Source organism: Gossypium arboreum, chromosome 1 (genome assembly GCF_025698485.1).
Source record: "Gossypium arboreum isolate Shixiya-1 chromosome 1, ASM2569848v2, whole genome shotgun sequence".
Classification (NCBI taxonomy): Eukaryota; Viridiplantae; Streptophyta; class Magnoliopsida; order Malvales; family Malvaceae; genus Gossypium; species Gossypium arboreum.
The window spans coordinates 8674697-8697282 of NC_069070.1; the positions used below are offsets into that span (position 1 = coordinate 8674697).

At 34.1% G+C, this 22586-nt stretch overlaps 1 protein-coding gene across 1 annotated transcript; it reads left to right on the forward strand.

Moving 5' to 3' along the window:
* The first annotated feature begins 18866 nt into the window (after window positions 1-18866).
* LOC108480646 (scarecrow-like protein 33) lies at window positions 18867-21981 on the forward strand. Its single transcript, XM_017783700.2, has 2 exons — window positions 18867-18995; window positions 19221-21981. Exon 2 carries the CDS (start codon window positions 19238-19240, stop codon window positions 21518-21520), a length of 2283 nt encoding a protein of 760 aa, XP_017639189.1. The 5' UTR covers window positions 18867-18995; window positions 19221-19237; the 3' UTR covers window positions 21521-21981.
* Window positions 21982-22586: the final 605 nt, after the last annotated feature.

Below are 22586 nucleotides of genomic sequence, written 5' to 3' on the forward strand. Positions count from 1 at the left end.
ATTCAATTTATTAATTTAGATAATAAAACAATTCATTCCCTTCAATTTGATTTTTTTTACATTTTTACTAAATTGCCCCCTAAAGTTTTACTTTTATTCAATTTAGTCCTTAAGCCTAAAACATGCAAATTAGTCATGCTAGCTGAATATTCCTATATATTTTCCTCCTCCTCCTCTCCATTCCACATCCTTAATGTATATAACACACTTGTAAGTAACATTATCTATAATTTTTATTATTTACTTTTATGAATATTCAAGTGTCCATCCGTGTCATAGTCACTAAATTATTTATATATGGAGATATAGAACTCCAAATTAATATCTGATAATTTTTCCTAAAACTAGAATCATATATATTCTTACCATAAAATTTTCAGAATTTTGGTTTAGCCAATAAGTACAGTTTATTCTTTAAAATTACCCCTGTTCTGCTGTCTAATAGTTCTGACCCTTCTTCACTAAAAATTAATTATCTCCTCGTACAGAATTTAAATGATGTTATTGTTTGTTTCTATTGAAAATAGACTCATACAGTATTCTAAAAATATAAATTTAATCCCATAATTATTTTTATCCAATTTGTTATGATTTTCCAAAGTCAGAATAGGGGAACCCAAAATCTTTCTGACCTTGTCTCACAAAATTTATTATATCTCATGATTTACAATTCCATTGCTTGCATAATTTCTTCTATTAGAAGCTAGACTCAATAATATTTAATTTCATATTTTATTAATCCTATAATTAGATTTATACAATTTTTGGTGATTTTTCAAAGTTAGACTACTGCTGCTATCCAAAACTGTTTTAGTGCAAGATATTATTTACCATGTTTATAACACCCTTATTTTCTTTCTCTACACTATTTGTCATCACTTTCTCTTGTTTTCTCTTCACTAACATATCAAGAACATAGGAACATATGTAAGGAAACTCTACATTAACATTAATCCCATGCTTTTTCAATAATAACAAACTTAAAAATATATTGAAATCATGATGTTCTTACCTTGTTCTATTGATTTCAATCTTCATCTTGATTTTCTCTCTCCTTCAGCTTCCATTTCTTGAATCCAACTTGATATTCTAACTCCCTATAGTCTCCTTAAAATTTTTCTCTCTTGGTAGCTATGGAAATTCTTTTGATTTTTGGGTGAAAATATTGAATTTTTGGTGGAAGGACCAAATTGTAAAGAAAAGAAAACTTTCTTTCCTTTCTTCTCTTCTAACATTTGCATGCATGGAAAGATGGATGAGAATTCCTCATCTTTCTTTCTTTATATACTAATAAAATAATAATAAAATAATAAAATATCTTATTAAAATATTAATAAAATAATATTTATATAATTAAATAATTATAAAATATCAAAATATCTCTAGCATCATTATTACTTTCTAGATTTCTCTCTCTTCCAATTGACCATTTTGCCCTTTATTATCTTTTAAAATTCCATCCTTGAGTCATCATTTAATTTGGTAAAATTGTAATTTAGTCCCTCATAGTTCTTCATCTATTCAATTTGGTCCTAATTCATCCATTTTCCTTAGTTTCTAGATCATTCCACCCTTAAAATATTTACACAATTGGTCCTTCAAATTTTTCATATTTACACTTTAACCCCTTAAATTTTAAGTATTTACTCTTATGCAACAAAACTTTTCTCACTTTTACAATTTAGTCCTTTCTTGAATTAATATATCATAATATACTTCCCAATATTGACATAACTCAAAATTCCTCTTGTGGAGTCTTTTTCTCAATGGCAACGGATGGAGATTGGTTGATCAAAAAACATGCAGTAGAGGCTATTTCTGCCCAGAATGACTTCGGTAAGTTGGCATTTGACAACATACATCGAACCTTCTCCATGATCGTTCTGTTCATTCGTTCTGCAACGCCGTTTTGCTGTGGAGTATGACGAACTGTCAAGTGTCTCATGATCCCTTCTGACTTGCACAATCTATTAAACTCATTAGAACAGAACTCTAAGCCATTGTTTGTACGAAGGTATTTTATCTGTTTTCCCGTCTATTTTTCAATCATAATTTTCCAAGACTTAAATGCAGAAAACACATCGCTTTTCTGCTTCAGGAAGAACGCCCAAACTTTTCTGGAAAAATCATCAACAAAGGTTAACATATAATTAGCTCCACCTATCGAAGGTACTCTGGAAGGCCCCCACAGATCATAATGAATATACTCCAACGTTCCCTTCGTGTTATGGATTCCTCTAGTGAATCGAACTCTCTTTTGCTTCCCAAAAACACAGTGCTCACAGAAATTCAGTTTGCAAATTCCTTGCCTATCAAGAAGTCTTCTTTTGCTCAAGTCTGCCATGCCATTCTCACCCATATGCCTTAGGCACATATGCCAAAGTTTAGTAATATCATCATCTGACAAGGAAGAGGAAGCGACAGTTGCATCACCAGTAACAGTAGAACCTTGCAAAACATATAACTTGGCAATTTTTCTCTACCCTTTCATCACAACAAGGGACCGTTTGGAAATCTTTAAAACCCCACTTTCAGCTGTGTATCTGTACCTTTTTGAATCAAGAGTACTCAACGAAATTAAATTTCTTTTCAATTTTGGAACATGCCGTACGTCACTAAGTGTTCTGAAAACTCCATCAAACATCTTAACTTTAATTGTTCCAACACCTGCGATTTTACACGAAGCATTATTTCCCATCAAAATAACACCTTCAGACATTGTTTCGTAAGTTGTAAACCAATCCCGATTGGGACTCATGTGGAAGGTGCAGCCTGAATCAAGTATCCACTCCTCACTTACTTTAGAATCATTGACAGAAACGACTAGAAGTTCACCATCGCTGTAGTCTTCTACAACATTAGCTTCACTAAAATTTTCTGGTTGTTTTCCCTTTTGATTATCAGCCTCCCTTTTAATCTTATTTTGTAGCTTATAGCAATCAGATTTAATGTGCCCTTTCTTCTTGCAGAAGTTACAAGTTTTACCTCTGTTTGAAGACTTCGATCTACCCTTAGATTTACCACGAGGATTCCGTTCCTGTGTCCTACCACGACATCATCAACATTCCGATCTTGTCTCCCACGAATAATGAGACCCTCTCCCTGAGAGTCGGGTTTAACCACAAGATGCTTCATCTTATCATACGAGGTTAAAGAATCATAAACCTAATCAAATATGAGAGACTCGCGGCTATATAAAATCGTGTCTCTAAAGGTTGAATAAGACAGGGGCAACGAACAAAGTAGAATCAACCCTAGATTTTCTTTATCATACTGAACCTCCATGGCCTCCAAGTTTGAGAGAATTTCTTTAAACACTATTAAGTGTTCGTGTACAGACGCACCTTCCTCCAAACGATGAGCATAAAGATGCTGCTTCATATGCAACTTGCTTGTTAGAGTTTTCGACATACATATTTGTTCTAGCCTCTTCCATAATGCAGCGACAGTCTTCTCTTTCATTACATCCTGCAAAATTTCGTTGGACAAATACAGATGTAATTGTGTTAACACCTTTCGATCCTTGCGCTTCTTCTCTTCATCTGTTAATGTCGAAGGCATGTTATCTATCCCTAGCAGGGCATCCTCCAGATCCATCTGCGCAAGAACTGCTTGCATCTTAATCTGCCACAATGCAAATCTGGTGTTGCGATCCAACAGCGAAATTTCATACTTCAAAGATGCCATTATTGTGATTGAGATGAACAACCCAGAAGCTCTGATACTACTTTGTGAAAAATAAAATAAAATAAAAAAATAAAATAAAGAACACACAAATTTTACGTGGAAACCCTTTCGAGAAAAAACTACGGGCAGAGGAGAAGAAAATTCACTATGTCAAAAATTTGAATCCAATACAAGAGGAATAGACTATGTCTATTTATAGGCTTGTAAAGCCATATTCTAGTAGGATTGAAACACTTTATCCTAATCAATATAAAATAGATGGAGTTTAATAAGGTTTAAAAGCCTTATTCTAAAATAAAATAAAAGAAGTCTAGTTCTATATGGATTTTACTTTTATTTTATATTCCATCTTATTTTATTATTCGGTCACTTAATTCTAACAAAATCAAGATTATAAATTATACAATAACAAGAAACAAAAGTTAATTTTCAGTTCCAATAGTAGTAAATGAGTAGAATTAGAACTGAAAAACAAGTAGAAGTTGGAACACTAGAAAACTTATGGTTATAAAAGAATTTCTAGTTTCTCTCTTCCAATTCAAAGAAAATAATAATAATGTTGTGGTTGTAAATATTTTACAGCTTATTTATAATATTGCTACAAATAAAGTTTTAATCCAAGCTTTAGATTTAAACCATAAAGATATCTTATAATCTAGCCTTAGCTTTAAACCTTAAAAGGTAACTTAAATTTAAAATGATTTTGGACAGTGAAGAATGCACACTGAAAGCGATCGTGTCCAACTTGACTTAAAATTTGCAATTACAGATCTTTCAATGCCTCTGCGGCCTCTAGAACTAAATAAATCATTTATGTACTATAGGAAACAAATTATATATAGGATTCAGAATTCATTTAGTTTATCATTGTCGGTTGAATTGAAAGAAAGAGTAGAAAACTAGAACGATTGTAACAGAAAGGAGCACTGAGGCAGTAGCAGAAAACTAGTGTAAAGGGGAAGTGTATAGAATAGAATGTTGTAAGAGAGGGGAACACAAAATGTCAGGTTTGAGAGGAAGCATTGACTACAGACAAAGTTTAACCCTACAAAGAAACGGGTATGTATTTCCCACAGACTACTACCCTGCCTGCTCATCACATAAACTTATTGAGATGTGCCAACAATCTCAATCTAAAAGTGCACATATTTATTAAATTATAATTTTTGTTCCAAAAAGCTTTTCTTTCTTGTATCATTCAAAAGCATAATAAAAAATTAAAATTCTACTGGTTTATCTCTGCAACCACAAGTGATGGAAGCTAAGATGTTTCGGTATCGTTAATTTTGTGACTACAGGTATAATATACAAATTTAATTTTAGCAAAATGAGAAAAAATTTATTTACATGCAAGACGACCATCATTTCACAATTTTTCTTTAAGAAAACCTAAAGATCAAAACACAATGGAGTGATGTTAGTTAATCTGTCCATTCAATCCAAATAAATATTAATGTAGCAAACATTTATCTAGATTTAGCTGGAAAATCAATTCCATTTGTCCCTTTTTTTCACTTTCATCAAGGGAAATAGACCAAATCATTAATTTTACCAAAACTCACAGTTGTCAATTTAACCCAAAAGAAGTAACAATAAGCACTGTGATCGAATCTGTAATGAAGAAAAATGGGTTCATGAAACTAGAGGATTTTTGTTTTATGGTCCTGTTTGCCTGTAAAAAATAGTAGAACTTCAGCTTTCAAGTTTGTTTAATAGATAGATATCCTGTCAAAATCCCATAGATATTATATAAACTACAGTTAACACATGTTTCTTTTTTTCCTTTCCTCAAACCGGCTACCGACAAACCAAAGTTAAACATCAGAAAAGACAACACCCTTTCCCCATATCAATTTTTTTTTGTTCTTACCTTTGAGAGAGGAAGATGAACGCTAGTGCAAATTTTGACAACGAAAGGCGAAGATGGGGAAAAGCTTTGATGAACGCCGGTGTCTGGTGTTGAGAATTGGTGTTGGTTGACGGCAAGCAGAAGATCAGGAGTCAAGGATGGGAGAAGGGGATGGGGAAGGGTAAAGGTAAAAGTAATGGGAAGGGGAAGCAGAAAATCAGTGTTGGCTTCTAATTTTCCTGAAAATGTCTTACTGAATTAGAAAGGGTAAGATATTTTCCAAAATTAAGGGCTTCTTTTCCCGTGTTTTGTAATTGATTTTACCTTAAGAAAATATTTTTAGTCAAACAAACACTGGAAAAGGCTGAAAAGCTTTTCTGAAAAATGTTTTACTTCCAAACGAACGAGCCCTAAATTGTAGTCCTTTTTTTTTAAAAAAAAGATGTGCTATTTTAATTCTTTTATTGACATTGTTCATATAAAGAAATAAACTTTAACGGTATTTGAGAAATTATGTAATTCTTCAATGATGAGAAATTACTTAATTTCTTTAAGGCCTAAAATTTTAAAATGCATTTAAGAAATTAAAAATTTCTAAAATATTTATTTTAAAGGGTTTTGAGAAATTAAGTAATTCATAAATCATGAAAATTTTATTTAATTTCTCAAGGGTTACTTAAAACTTAGAAAGCTTTTTTAAAAAAAATTAAGTAAATGCCTAAATAATAGGAAAATTACTGATTTCTTTAATCTTTAATGTTACTTAAAACTCTAAAATTTAAGTAATTCTTAAATTATGAAAAATTACTTAATTTCACAACGTTACGTAAAGGGTTTTTCAGAAATTAAGTTACAATAAGAAAATAAAATTATTTAATTTCTTAAGAGTAATTTAAAATTTATTGTAACAGATTGATTTTTAGTGGTGTTAGAAAATGCGATTTCGGAGCTCTATTTTCGTAAACCGGGTCTATAAATAAATATTTACGAAGTTGGTGTAATAGAATATTAAAGTTTGGTCTTTCAGTTTTGTCTATTAATTGCTTAATTAGGGTACAATGACTAAATTGTAAAAATCTTATTGCTAAAAATTTTTAATTGGCCAAAGATTTAGGGACTTAAATTGCAATTAACCAAAGGTCCTAAATGGCAATTAAATCATTTTCTAATATGTGATAGTGAATGATTATGGGTTATGCACCAAAAAGATTATTAGTGATTAGTTAAGTTAATGAACTAAGGTTAATGAAGTCCTAATTACATTATATATACTAAAGTTAGTAGGAAAGCTTGAAAAACTATTATATCATCTTCTTCATTTTGCTATAATTGAAAGAAAGAAACTTTTGGAAGCTTGTGTGTATTCGGTCACAAATTAGTAAGTAAATCTTAGTCATTTTCATGTAATTTCATGTTTTTAAGGTCATATAGCTAGTTCATGTATCAATTTGAAATTTTTTTAAAGTTTTTGATAGTTTCCATTATTGATTTCTTGAAGAAATTGGTGTTAAATTGATAGATTTTAAGCTTAGATTATGAAAAAATGACTAAAATGTAATGTTTAATTGATAGTTTTGTACATAGGGACTAAAGTGAATAAAATGAAAAATTAATGTGAGATTTTGGTATAAATAGATATAGTGTCCCTAAGGGATGGAATTGAAGTTGATTTTCAAATCGAGGCTCGAAATTGAAAGTTATAGTTATTTCGGTTTCAGAGACTAAATTGAATAAAATGTAAAATTTTAGAGGCATTGAAAATGAGATTTCATAGGTTCATACATGTCATGATATAGTGTATAAATGTTTAATATTGATGGATTGAATGGAATAATTGAATAGATCAAGAATTGGATCAAACCAGAGGTAATAGGGGAAAAACCAAAATTAATTATTAGTCACTGAATATTAACTTGTTTACTATTTTGACAAGGTAAGTTCATATGGTATTATAACTTGGATTGTATGAATTTGAATTATGTATATGTATGCTTGATTGTAAATTAAATGGGTGACTCTTTTTGGGATCATAGTGGCGACACTAAATCTTTTTACATAACCGCGGAGGGACTCATCTACCCCTTGACGAATGGTCATTAAATAAGTTAGAGACTATTGGAGCATTTTGTTGGCTAGAAAATGACTCATAAATTTTCCAACTAATTGCTCGAAAGAGTAAACGGAGCCCCGAGGTAGAAATAGGTACTGCTGTCGAGTTATTTGTAAGAGGGTCATGGAGAAGGCTCTACATTTAACTTCATCGGATGCTCTTAGCATGTTCATATGATTATTTTATCGAGCTAAATGGTACCTAATCCATTGTACAAAAACTTCGAAAACTTCAAGGATGTCAAGATATGATTATCGATGACCTTAGAAGCCAACAGTTTATTTGAGTACTTCTAAAAAGATTCATTTATATTTGCTCTATTTTCTTCCTGCATCAATTCCGCCCTAAAGGCTTTGAGCTATTCTTCTACAGAAATGTTTTTTTTTTGTTGCCCTAGAATGTTGGGATATTGTTGGGAGTTCAGCATTGTTCCTATGTAGTAATTCAAATTATTATGCTCGTCTTCTCCATGAAGTGCGGGCTGAGCTTCATCTTCCTGACAACACGAGTTTTCTCACCTAGGAGCCTCTCATGTAGCTCTCAGCTCAGTAATAAGTTACTCATTTTGGGAATTCCTTTGATTGAAGAGGTGTTTTGTTTTTCTTCATGTTCTTTAAAATGACACTATTATTGGGAAAATTGATCTTTCAGGTGTCACAACTTTTCCTAAGTTTCTGAGACATGAGATTGAAGACTTAACGCGTGTTGGTGAAAACCCTAGTCCAAGGGGGTAGGGGTCACAATTGGTGGAGTAACCCTGGCTATGAGGCAAGTTATGGCCTCTTGCAAACAACAAGTTATCTGGTCCAAGGGTCTAAGAAAAGACACACCAGGTTGCGGTTGAGGCACTACGACAATTGGTGGAGTTAGAGTAATTGAGGAAATGGTTTCTGTTGGTGCAATAAGAGTGACAGGATTGGAAACCAGAGGATCCCTTAGAGCTTTTATCAATTGTTCAAGGGTGGGAATAAGGATACTCATATACTATAGAAGGGTTTTTTGGTGTGGAAGAAGGAGGAGTTTAGGTAGAGTTTAAACTAATGGAAGTTCTTTAGGTAAGTAAAATGAGGGTGATGAGTGGAGTAGAAGAGTTGATCTGGTTAGTAGGGTCATTGGTTTGGTTGGTTGGGTTAGCGATGGTACCACTTTGAGATTGTGAAGCCATATTTTCCAAGTTCATCATACCAATTGTTAATACAGTGATATAACAAGAAGAGAATATGGAGGAGAGAGTGCTAGTTTTTATGGTGGCTCATTCACCTAATTGGGGTGGAGAGCCAAAGGTTATAAAAAGTGAAAATAAAAAGAGTATGAATGCTGAGTGCTAAAGGTGAGTTAGTAGAGTGTATGTAACACCTTTAACCCCTATCCGTCGTCGGAACAGGGTCAGGAAGCATTACCAAAGTTTACAGATCAATTACAGAAAATTTAGGTCATTTACTATTCATATTCAAAATCAATCCTGTCGTCCCTTAATTGGGTCCTTAATGCCCAAAATACACACTAGAATCAAATCAGAACTAAACCAGAAACTCAGAAAAATTTTCGCGAAATTTTAAAATTTTTCTTCAGTGTAGGGGAAACACACCCATGTGGCTCACACGGCTAAGTGACATGCCTGTGTCTTAGGCCGTATGGGCATTCGATGTGAGGCACACGACCGTGTCCTAGCCCGTGTTCAAATTAGGGTAGCTACTGACTTGGGTCACACAGCCAGCTACACACTCGTGTGCTAAGCTATGTGGACAATTTAATTTTCAAAAATAGGTGCAGGATTCAGACGACCAAAACACATGTTAGTGTGTTAGGTCATGTGTTTCACACGGTTGAGACACACGCTTGTGTCTTTGTCCGTGTGACCAATTCTGAGTATTCTATTTCTTAATTCTTAAGATGCAGGGGGCACATGGCCAAACCACACACCCGTGCGTATGGCCGTGTGTCATACACGGTTGAGACATACACTCGTATGTCTACCCATGTGGACAAAATAAGGTTATTTTCAATCCTTATTTCTCACCCAAATTTTGCATTGTACCTACATTAATACTTGCATACAAATACCAACCAATTCAAGATGTTAAAACCAAGCCAACATTAACATTATATTTGATATATCATCATATGTATTCAAACTTACCTTTTGAAAGACATATATGTTTACCATAATTCAATCTAACTATATCATTACTAGCCATTCCAATGGCTAGATTACAAATAACCATTTACATGCCAACATTGGCCAAGTTAGCCTATACATGTCATTATACCAAAATAAGTTTGCTATTTATACCAAAATGTGCTGAAGGATAGTGTGATGGTGTTCTGTAAACTTTACGAGCATTCGGGCATTATAAAACATAGAAAAGAAAACAAAGTAAACATTTAATGCTTAGTAAGTTCGTAGAACATGAATTTAACTTACCATTTATATTCAATTTAAGTAATCATGTAAATAATATGCATCCCAACAAATTGACCAATTGTCTAATCACATACACTCAATCAAACAAGTTAATTATGAAATTCTAAATTCTTTTTCAAGTAATAAAGATGAGCTCATCATGTAATAACTTTCATACACATATACTTTTCTTATCATATTTCCATATAATATATATACATTTCTATGATAAATCATCTCAAGTTCAGATTAGCTATGACAGAACTTTACCCGTTGAATTTATTTGAAATATCGATGGATACACATGTAGTACACTTGAAGTGTACAACACTGTAAACTGTCAACTCATATTCAGGGGTACCCAATTAGGGCACATAATTAGGAAGCACTCTCTCGAGTCATATAACAGGAAGCTTCTGTGAGCCATGTAACGGGAAGCTTATCTGGGCTACAGCAGGAAACTCATAAGAGTTTAGAACAGGAAGCTCATTGAGCTTAATAGGTAACTCTGAAGAGCTATTATCAGGGAGCTTCGGATAGCCATATAACAGGATGTTCAAGCGAGCCATATCAGGAAGCTCAAGAAGAGCATATATCAGGACGCTCATAAAGAGCTGTATTTGTGTCCGCAATATATACAAGATCACAACCGATCATATAACATGATGCTCACAAAGAGCTGCGATAGTTTGCAACACATGCAGGATCACTACCGATCAGGATGCTCACAAGAACTATAACACCCCTAATCCGTATCCGTTGTCGGAACAGGGTTACTAAGCATTACTAGAAATTTCAGAATAATTTTTGAATAATTTATGTAAATTATTATTTATTAACCGAGATCATACAAATTTTATCCACCATAACACGCTGGCTCAAGGGGTTTGAAACTTTAACCACAAATTCAATAAATTTAACAAGTAAATTTTTAACAGTCACTGAGTTTGTGCATATGTATGAATGTGTGGAACCAGGATCAATCAATGCAGTAATATCAGTGTCAACTAGAGAAAATGTACCAGTAATTACGTTTGGTACAGAAGCATCTTACACGAATAACATATGTTCTTGCAGGTGCTCGTATCTTAGATCTAACTGTTGTATCCCTGGTAGTACCTTGACTACCACTAACATTGTCGGAATGGCAAGGTGGTCTGCCTCTCAAAACAGGATTACTAGGCTTTGGAGATGATTCTATTTATTTTTCAACTCTTTCGGGATAATTTCTGAGAAAATGGTCAAGTGCACCACATCCAAAACAAGCTCCACTTCTAGACCGACATTCCCCATGATGAAATTTGTTACAATGTTTACATTTCGATTTGGGATTACCGACACTACCCACATTAGTCACAGATGGAGATGAAGACCTCGGGTTAGAACGTTGAGAGCCCCGCTCTCTTCCAAAATATCTCGTAGAGGTGGCCAATCGATCATAATACTTCTTTAATTTTTTAGAAGAAAATGATTGTGACTTACTCATAGTTCTTTTTCTAGAAACCCGAGCCTCTCTTTCAGCCTATTTTTTTTCCTTACTTAATTCCTCAGCTTTGTGTGCTTGATCGGCTAACACCGCGAATTCTTTTATTTCGAGAATTCCGATTAATTGCTTGATATATACGTTTAAACCCTCTTCAAAGCGTTTACACATTTCAACCTCGGTTAAAACCCATTCTCTGGCATATTTACTTAGCTGAATAAATTCTCGTTCATACTTAGACATAGTCATATTTCCTTGTTTGAGCTCTAAAAATTCTTTTTTTTTCTGACCCATAAATCTCTGACTAACATATTTCTTTCTGAATTCAATCTGGAAGAATTCGCATGTAACATTTTCTCTCGGTACCACTGAAGTTATGGTATTCCACCAATGATAAACTGTATCCTTCAGTAGAGATACTGCACATTTCAGACATTCGACAGGTGTACGGGATAATTCATCAAAAACCCGGATGTATTTTTTAGCCAAAACTCAATGCTTTTTGGATCATCATCTGCGGTAGCTCTAAATTCTTCTACCCCATGTTTGCGGATTTTATCTATTGGAGGCTTACCAATTCTAACAGGTTTAGCACCCTATGGTACCTAAGGAACTAGTTGAGGAGCAGGTGGGGGAAGTCGTTGTACAACAGGGTTTGTTCTCAGGTATTGTGTAAACCATTCATTCATTATTTGAAAGAAGGCTTGTTTTGCCTCCTCACTTCGGCCTTCAGACACGGGCCTTTCACTACCAGACACAGACGCAACTCTTTGAACTAAAGTTGAAGCATTGTTTTCAGCTTCCTCGGATTCAGCTCTAGCTTGGTTGGATGACATTACTATATGAAAAACACATTTAAAATGATCAGGAGTCATCATACTATCACAATTTATATAATGGCATGTGTAGCTAAACTCGTGTTTACTACGTCAAATCCAAGAATCAGCTAAATCGTAGCTCTGATACCACAAATATAATACCCCTAACCTGTATCCGTCACCAAAATAGGGTTACGGAGTATTACCAAAACTTTCAGAATAATTTTCAAATAACTTATGTAAATTACTATTCATTAATCGAGATCACTCAAAACGTCTATTGATTGGACCCTCGAGGCCCAATACAAGCATTAGAATCGAGTCGAGACTTAATCAAGAGCTCTAAGAATTTTTCGCGAAATTTTAAAAAAATTTTAAGGTGCAGAACTTACACCCCCGTGTGGTCCAAGGGACACACTCATGTAACCCTGGGACACGCTCGTGCTACAGACCGTGTTCAACCCCGTGTAACTCTCTGACTTGTGCACACGGCCATGCCACATGCCCGTGTGCTAGGTTGTGTGGTTAATTAATTTAATTCGAAATTAGGTGCAGGTTTCATACGGCCAAGACACACGCCCTGTTCTAAGCCGTGTAGCACACATGGCTGAGACACATGCCCGCGTCTCTGCCTGTGTGCTCAATTCTAAGCATTCTGTTTCTCAAAATTAAAGTGTAGGGGATACACGGCCTAACCACATGCCCATATTACCAAGCCGTGTGTCATACATGGTCTAGACACACGCCCATGTGGAAAAAATGAAGCCATTTCTAGCTTTATTTCTCACCCAAAATTTCACCCAATACCTGCACTTGAAACACACATCCAATTCCAACCAATCCAAGCATTCAAATTAAACAATTTCATTATTCATCATGACATACCATTACAAGCATATATGTTTATAAACTTACCTTAGATTAACTTAGGCATTAACATCATTTGATCATATATACTTAACATATCACATATGAATATATCATAATAACCTATTTAATCATACCAAAATAAGCCATTACTAGCCATTCCAATGGCTACGTTACAAAACATCGTTTTCATGCCACTAATGGCCAAGTTGTCCTATACATGCCATTATACCAAAATGATTTTACTATGTATACCCAAAATAAGTTAGTCGATAGTGTGACGATGCTCCAATGATGTTCCAACCTTCGCGAACTTCGGAGCATTATAAACAGGAAAAATAAAACGGAGTAAGTATTACATGCTTAGTAAGTTCGTATAACGGAAAGTAAACTTACCAATCTCGTTTATTAAATCTAAGCATACAATATCATGTTTTCCATCCATTTGGCTAAATTGCCTAAACACGTACATTCAATCAAACATGTTAGTCACAAGGTTTACATATACATCAAGTAAGGATAGATGAGCTCATCATGCAATACTCTTTCAAGACATTATCATTTCATTTCATAATTCTCATGCCATGTCAAGAGTTTTATGTCCGTTGAATCATTGAAATTCTAATGAATGCTCCAGTAGTAAACTTGAGGTGTACAGTTCCCTAATCCGTCAATTCTTATTCAAAGGTACTCATTACGACATTTAATCAAAGAACACACTCTCAAGCCACATATCGTATTACAGGATTAGCAATCCAGGCTAAATACTTTATGTAACGTATGCTCAGAAGAGCTCAATTAGGATTACCAGTCCAGGCTAAACCCTAATCATAACATATACTCAAGAGGTATTATATCCGGATTACCTGTCCAGGCTAAATCCTTTATATAACAAGGTCAATAGGATTACTCGTTCGAGTAAAATCCCGTCCGCAACAAATACAGGACCTTATTCATTTCGGGAAAGCTCATAAATTCATCGAAATTCAATATTCAATCGGGACTTAACCTTTTTTCACCATATCAAACATGTATTAAATTTCTCATTATAGCATTCAAGTAATGTACATCAATATAAGTCACATTCCATACAACACAACATTCAATTAATCATATTTACATGCCCGGTTAAGTTACACGAACTTACTTCTACACTTGTTCGCGTATAAAATCTACTAATCCGAAACTTTTTCTTTTACTCAGTCTAACCTCGAATTTGTGTTGTCCGGATCTATATAAATAGTTTTAATCATCAATTTCACATATTTCATATTTATTTGGACTCAATTTACATCCTAGGAAAAATTACTATTTGCCCCTAACTTTTTCATAAATTCCAATTTCATCCCTAGGCTCGAAAAATGAAACTTGTGCAATTTACTCCCTATTCCAAGCCTAACCAAAATCCCATTACAGAATTTAAAGCACATATATTCATAAAAATTCAAAATTTTTCTTCAATTTCACAAGTTTACATTTTAGTCCCTAAATAATATTTTCATCAAAAATCACTTTGTAAAAGTTGTTTATCTATCAACAACCTTTCATTTTCTACCATAAATTTCTAATTTTCAGCATATACATCCATGACCCATTTTTCATACTTTGATAACTCTTTAAATTAATCCCCCAAATAGATAGTTTAACCTATCTCAGTTTCAAAAATATTAAAATTACTAAAAACTGAGCTACAGAACTCGAAATTAATATCTGCTAATTTTACATGAAACTAGACTTATGTATCTTCTTACCACAAAATTTTAAGAATTTTTGGTTTATCCAATAAGTATATTTTATTCTTTAAAGTCACCCTTATTCTCATTGTCTAACAATTCAACCCTTCTTAACTAAAATTAATTATCTCATTGTACGTAATTTAAATGATGTTCTGTTTATTTATCTTGAAAATATACTCATTCATAATTCTAATCATATAAATTTAAGCCCTTAATTATTTTTCTCCAAATTTTGATGATTTTCCAAAGTCATAACAGAGGAACCCAAATCATTCTCGACCTTATCTCACAAAATTTATCAGATCTCACAATTTAAAATTTCATTTCTTACACCATCTCTTTTATAAGAAACTAGACTCAATAAGATGGGACAAGGAAACTTACCCAATTAAGCCTTGAAAGTTTCTTCTCTTTCTCTCCTAGGGTTTCCATATAATTTTGGGGTTGAAGATGACAAAATAAGATGATATTTTCTTTTTATCATCTTTTAATTAATTAATTATTTCAATTTCCAATTTAGTCCTTACTCTTTTTAAATTTTTCCATGAATGAGTCACCAAAAATCTACATACTTTTCTTTAATGGTCTAATTACCATATAAGGATCTCTAGTTTTGAATTCCATAGCTATTTAATCCTTATAGCTACTAGAATTCAACTTTCGCATTTATGCAATTTAGTCCTTCTCGTAATTAAACACTTAGTCAATAAAATTTTCGTATCAAAATTTTTAGAAGACATGTCTATCAAAATACGGACCATCTAGTAAAATAAAAATAAATTTTATTTTTGGGTTGGATTTGTGGTCTCGAAACCACTGTTCCGATTTCACTAAAAAATGGGCTATTACAAGAATCATATAACGGGAAGCTCGAGAGGGCTTATAACAGAATGTTCTTTCAAGTTCAGAAATTTTCCATGAATTTTACTTCTTTACAATTTAGTCCCTAAATCACAATTTCATGAAAATTCACTTTACAAAAGTTGTTTATCTATCAACAACATTTCATTTTCTACCATAAATTTTAAAATTTTAGCATATTCATCCATGAAATTTTTTAATACTTTTATAAATTTACAAATTGATCCCCAAAATAGCTAGATTAGGTTATTCTGATCTCAAAAATATAAAAATTACTAAAAACGGGATATGGTTACTTACTTAATTAAGCTTGCTTGATTTTCTTTCTCTTTCCTAGGGTTTCCATAAAATTTGGAGAAGAAGATGATATAAAATGATGATATTTGATATTTATTTTATTTATCATCTTTTATTTATTTCAATTTCCAATTTAGTCTTTTTCTTTTTCTAATTTTCCATGGATGAATCATCAAAAATACCTACTAACTTTTCTTAATGGTCTAATTACCATATAAGGACCTCAAGTTTTGAATTCCATAGCTATTTGATACTTATAGCTACTAGAACTCAACTTTTGCATTTGATGCAATTTGGTCCTTTCTATAATGAAACATGAAATCGGTAAAATTTTCTTATCGAAATTTACATATGTCTTTCCTATCATGATACAGACCATGCAATAATTTTAAAATGAATTTTCTTTCTTACTCAGATTTGTGGTCCTGAAACTACTGTTTTGATTTCACTGAAAATGAGCTGTTACAGTGTAGGCTTAGCATATTGGAGAATTGATCCTTTCTTCCTTGTTCTTGGAGGTATTTATAGGTGGAGGTTTCGTGTAAGGTCATATTAACGTGTTGGACTTGCCATTAAGTCATCATAATGGAATGTGTGGGGTGGATGCCTTCGATGGGATAAGGACGTTTGTGATGGAACATATTTCGATCATTTATTTTGACTTGATGGTATGGAAAAATTGAGCCCACATGATATTTGATTACCAAGAACTTCACGTGCTCAATGAAGACCCTAAGACCTGGACAACGAATGGCCTACACTTGTTCGAATTGTAATCTTGAAAGGGAAAACTTGCAGGTGACCTCCCGGTTGGTTGGTGGCAGACTTACTGTTTGGGTGCCTTTTTAACTTGTCACGTGTCTTGACGCAAATAGGGGTATAACAATCTGTCACTTTGATTAAAAGAGACTTTAAGTGCTTATTACTCCTCCCAAGTTTCTGAGAAAATAAATATGAAATTAATTTAGTATATAATACATTTATTTCTTAGTAAAATAAATGGCATACTATCCCGTTAGTCACTCTAAATAGTGGTCGTTCCTATTTTGGTCATCCTATTTTTTTTTCTGAGAAAATAAATATGAAATTAATTTAGTATATTAATGCATTTATTTTTTAGTAAAATAAAGGGCAAACTATCTCGTTAGTCACTCTAAATAGTGGTCGTTCCTATTTTGGTCATCCCATTTTTTTTGTTAATTTAGTCACTCGAAAGAAATTGATCACTTCACAATTAAATGGTAATGAAAATATTAATGATGCATTCTCACGTATAGTTTTAGGGTGACCAAAATAGGAGCAACCCCTGGTTAGAGTGATTAACGGGCATTTACCCTAATTTTAGAGTGACTAACATGAAAATGCATAGTCAACATTCTATTACCATTTAATGGTGGAGTGACAAAATTGATAAATTTTTAGTTTTGGGTGACCAAATTAACAAAAAAAAAAAAGAAAAAAGAAAAAAGAAAAAATGTTGTGAGTAAAATAGAACAACTCTTATTACTAACGATGTAATTTACTCTAAAATAAAATACTATAAGTTTCAACTTTTGTATGGTAAAAAAATAGAAGTAAAAGTTAATTTAGTAAAACGTATTTTTAGATAATTTTATATTTTATCAACTAAATAATAAAATCTTACATTCTGTCTAAATAAACTAAACAAAATAATATAACATACTGAATAATAAATCTTATATTTCAATAATCCTAAGCAAAACCAACCAAACTGCTATTGCAAAATAACCATTTCTAAATAAATGATAAATCGTTTGGAAAATGCAATTACTAGCATTACAATTATTTTTGTAGCATAATGTAGAAAACACAATTAGTTTGTATGCAATTGCAAAAAAAAAAAAAACACTATCTCTAACATTATTATTTTTTTCTTGGCTTAGTTCTTGTCTAATCTCCCAAGTTGGAGATTCTTGTTTCTCAAGTTTAATAGACCAGAAAAAGGAAAATTAGAAAATAAAGCTTTGACTTCCTGAAAACCATTCCAAAATCCAACGTGAGTGATTGGAAACAAAGAAAAAGCCTTGATTTCCAAGCAATCTCATGGTGAAATTGGTGGTGGCTGTTAGACTAGGAAATAAATAAATTCTTGTGATGGTAAATAACTAAATATAATATAATATAATATATCCATATGTTGTCATATATGAGCTACCAGAAAGCTCAACGCGTGTGACTTTGGCCCCATTGAAGCTTGACATCTTGCTGCTGCTGCTCCTTTCACTTGTTTATTCAACTTCAACTTCAGATATGTAGGAGTGGGCCCCGCAATCCTTTATGTTCATATTGGTAATAATATAGATAGGCACTCGAGAAGGATTCGTATAACTAAACTACAGCACACTTTTCGGTCAAATTCTGCAAGGAAAAAATATACCCTTTGGACAGGCTTATGTTGAAGTTGTTATGTTTACATGCAAATTTTCTATGTGAGGTTGAAACTAATATAATCTTCGTTAATACAGCAATATACTGTAATATACTGTTTGTTTCGTGAGAAAATTACTTCTAGCAAATATTTTACAGCAAGTGTTTGCTTGGATAGGATTAAACCAGAAATGGAATACATACAATGAATGTGTCAAAAAAGAGATAAAGAAAGAAAAGTAAAAATATATGTTGCAGCAGATATCATGTTGACCCACCAATAGCCGCTGAAATAACAGGGTCCCAATGTGTCTCATTTCATGTTCTCCTCCTATATATATATATATTTGAGTGTCAATCTCTTCCAGGAAAGTTCCTATTTGTTTTCGGGTCAAAACCCAAAGTTTTAAACTTTCAATACCCCGCATCTTTCTCGAAAGGCTTCTCTTATTCTCTGGCTCTCTCTCTCTCTCTCTCTCTCTCTCTCTCTTTAAGGTACGTTTAACTCTTGTTTCTTGGTTCTACTTCTCCACTTTTGTTGAATTGCGGCCTTTCTATGTGTTATTTGTTGGTGAATTTGTGATCTTATTTGTTTTAAATCTCAGAAAGTTTGAATCTTTAAAGGGTATTAGTCTAGTGATCACCATAAAGCTTTCTCCTTTGATGCATGGTAAGTGTTTGACTTTTTTTTTTTTTTTTTTTGTTCTTTTTGGGTTGTAGAATTGGGATTTTTTTAGATGACCATGGATCCAAATTCCATTGAAATCTCTGATTACCTGAACTGTTTCAAAGTTGAAGATCATACATTCCACAATGGATTTGAGTTCAATGTCCCCTCCCCAGATCTTAACTTTATGAACATGAATGTTCCCTTTATACCACTTGACTCGGACCCGGGTATTAATGTTCCATCCATTACTGCAAGTTCAGATGGTAGCCCATTTTCAGCTTCCACGGGGTGGAGTCCATTGGGGGAGTCTTATTCACCTCCAAGTGACAGTGACTCCACAGATCCAGTCCTCAAATACATAAGCCAGATGCTTATGGAAGAGAACATGGAGGACAAGCCCTATATGTTTAATGATTATTTGGCTCTCGAAGACACTGAGAAATCATTGTATGATGCCTTGGTGAGCAATATCATCCAACCAGTCAAAGTGGAGAGTCCTGATTGTAATCTTTTTGGTACTAATGGCCATTCAGATGCTAGTATTAGCTCTCGTAGTGGGACTAGTGATCATATCAATCCTCGTGGTATCGGGGAAGTCGGAGGGCCCGATCCTTCCTTGTTACGAGCTCCTTACTCTTTGCAGCCCGATTTGCAACAGTCCAGTTCACAGTTTTCTGTTGACTCGGTTAATAGCTTGAGTAACATCGGTAATGGGTTGATGGAATCTTCTGTTAGCGAGCTTCTGGTTAAGAACATCTTCAGTGATAAGGAATCTGTTTTGCAGTTCCAGAGAGGGTTTGAGGAAGCCAGTAAGTTCATCCCTAGTAGTGAACAGCTGGTAATTGACCTAGAGAGCAGCACGTTTGCTGTGGGGAAAAAGGTAGATGTTCCAAAAGTTGTAGTCAAGGTGGAGAAGGACGAGAGGGAGATTTCATCCAATGGGTTGACGGGTAGGAAGAACCATGAACGGGATGATTGGGAATTGGAAGATGAGAGGAGTAACAAGCAATCGGCAACTTATACAGAAGAGAGTGATTTATCTGAAGTATTTGATAAGGTGTTACTTTGTACTGAAGGGAAAACTATGTGTGGTATCGATCAAACTGTGCAGCATGGGGAAACCGATAGCTCGCAGCATAAAGAACAGTTGGATGGATCCATTGTTGGAAGAAATCGTTCTAAAAGACGGGGGAAGAAGAAAGAAGTGGTGGATTTGAGGACTCTTCTAATTCTCTGTGCACAGGCTGTTTCTGCTGATGATCGTAGGACTGCAAGTGAACTTCTAAAGCAGATTAAAGAGCACTCTTCTCCTCTTGGTGATGCAAATCAGAGGTTGGCCTATATCTTCGCAGATGGCCTTGAGGCTCGCTTGGATGGAAGCGGAGCCCTAATTCACGTTTTTTATGCTTCCCTGGCTTCCAAGATGACAACAGCTGCTGATATCTTGAAAGCTTACAAAGCTTACCTTTGTTCTTGTCCGTTTACGAAGCTAGCCATTCTGTTTGCAAACAAATCGATTTACCACATGGCTGAGAAAACGAGTGTTCTTCATATTGTAGATTTTGGTATCTTGTATGGTTTCCAATGGCCCATTCTTATCCAACATCTCTCAACAAGACCCGGTGGGCCTCCTAAGCTACGCATCACTGGAATAGAGATTCCCCAACGCGGTTTCCGCCCAGCTGAAAGAATTGAGGAGACAGGTCGTCGCTTGGCAAAGTATTGTGAGCGTTTTAATGTTCCATTCGAGTACAATCCTATAGCAGTTGAACATTGGGAAACCATCCAGATCGAGGACATCAAGATCGATAGCAATGAGATGCTTGCTGTGAATTCTCTTTTCCGGTTTCACAATCTACTTGATGAGACTGCTGATGTGGACTGTCCGAGGAATGCTATGTTAAAATTGATCAGGAAAATGAAACCTGATATTTTCGTTCACTCCATAGTCAATGGAGCTTACAATGCTCCCTTCTTTGTTACAAGGTTCAAGGAGGTTCTATTCCATATCTCTGCAGTATTCGATGTATTCGAGAACACATTACCTCGTGAAGAACCGGCAAGGTTGATGTTCGAGAGGGAGTTTTACGGGCGCGAAGCAATGAATGTGATAGCATGTGAGGGCTCAGCAAGGGTCCAGAGGCCGGAAACATACAAGCAATGGCAGATTCGTACATTAAGGGAAGGATTCAAGCCGCTTCCATTAGACCAGGAACTGATGAAGATAATCAGGGATAAGTTGAAGGCATGGTACCACAAAGATTTCGTAATTGATGAAGACAACCACTGGATGTTGCAGGGATGGAAGGGCAGGATTCTGTATGGTTCCTCCTGTTGGGTACCTGCATAGGAGTCTTGCCTGGAATCTCATCTCAGCTAGTACGGAGAAGCTAACCAAGGTATTCTTTCTGGAAAGACAATAAACGTAATACTCGCATGTGTTGATAGACATTGCAGTAGGATTAATGCAGGGTCAGTTCGTTTATTATTTTTCAGTAGGCTAGGACATAAATAAGGATCTGACTTTATTTTCATCCTTGGGGAGGCATCTCGGCATCTTGTCTGTACATATTTATGTTTGTTGTACAGTGTACTGCATTTGTTCCAAATATTAGCCCATGAAAGTGAAATTTTGAAGACAAGTTTTTGCAACTTTTTCTACAAGTTCACCATTGTTATATGATTCTTTTATGTGCTTGAGAGGAGCTTTGTTGTAAGTAAAAACAGCACATAATGAATCTGTCAGTTGATGCTTGTATGGGAGATAAAAACATTACGTAATATATGTGCTTTGGCTCTGTTTCTTCAAAATATTCAATCTAAATTTAGCTGACTCCAAATCTATCCATCCTGCTCTGATCATAGTATAGACTTCATAAACACGACCTCTATTACGTAATTTTTTAATAGCATGTTCACATAATTAATATAAGACTTGATATTGCATCCATGAATTTGAATTTGCATGGTGGGTCGTCTCTTTTCATTTTTCTACTCCACAAACACTTTGAAAGAATTCAAGGTCAACATGTGCTTTTTCTTTTAATACACCGAACACTTTAAAAAAATTAGGGTAAATTACTTGATCATTCAACTTGGATGCTTCATTTTGGTCCCTCGAATAAAAAAACTTGTAATTTAATCTGGGAGTGTTATTCCTTGAAATCCCTGAACACTTGTTTGGTGCTTTAAGCTATTCAAGTCGGAAAAACCCTTGTTGTTAAACACTTAAAACTTATTGAGCAACGTTACTCCAGTGAAAGTTGTTTGTCTTAAGCTTGTTGCTGAACTTGGCTTTGATCCCTCCTTAAAGCTAAAGTAAAAAATCTCAAAAACAAAATCATATTGTTTTCTAAGTTATCAAATCCAGGGAGAGATGACTATTCTCAAAACACTGAACCAAAACTAAGAAATAC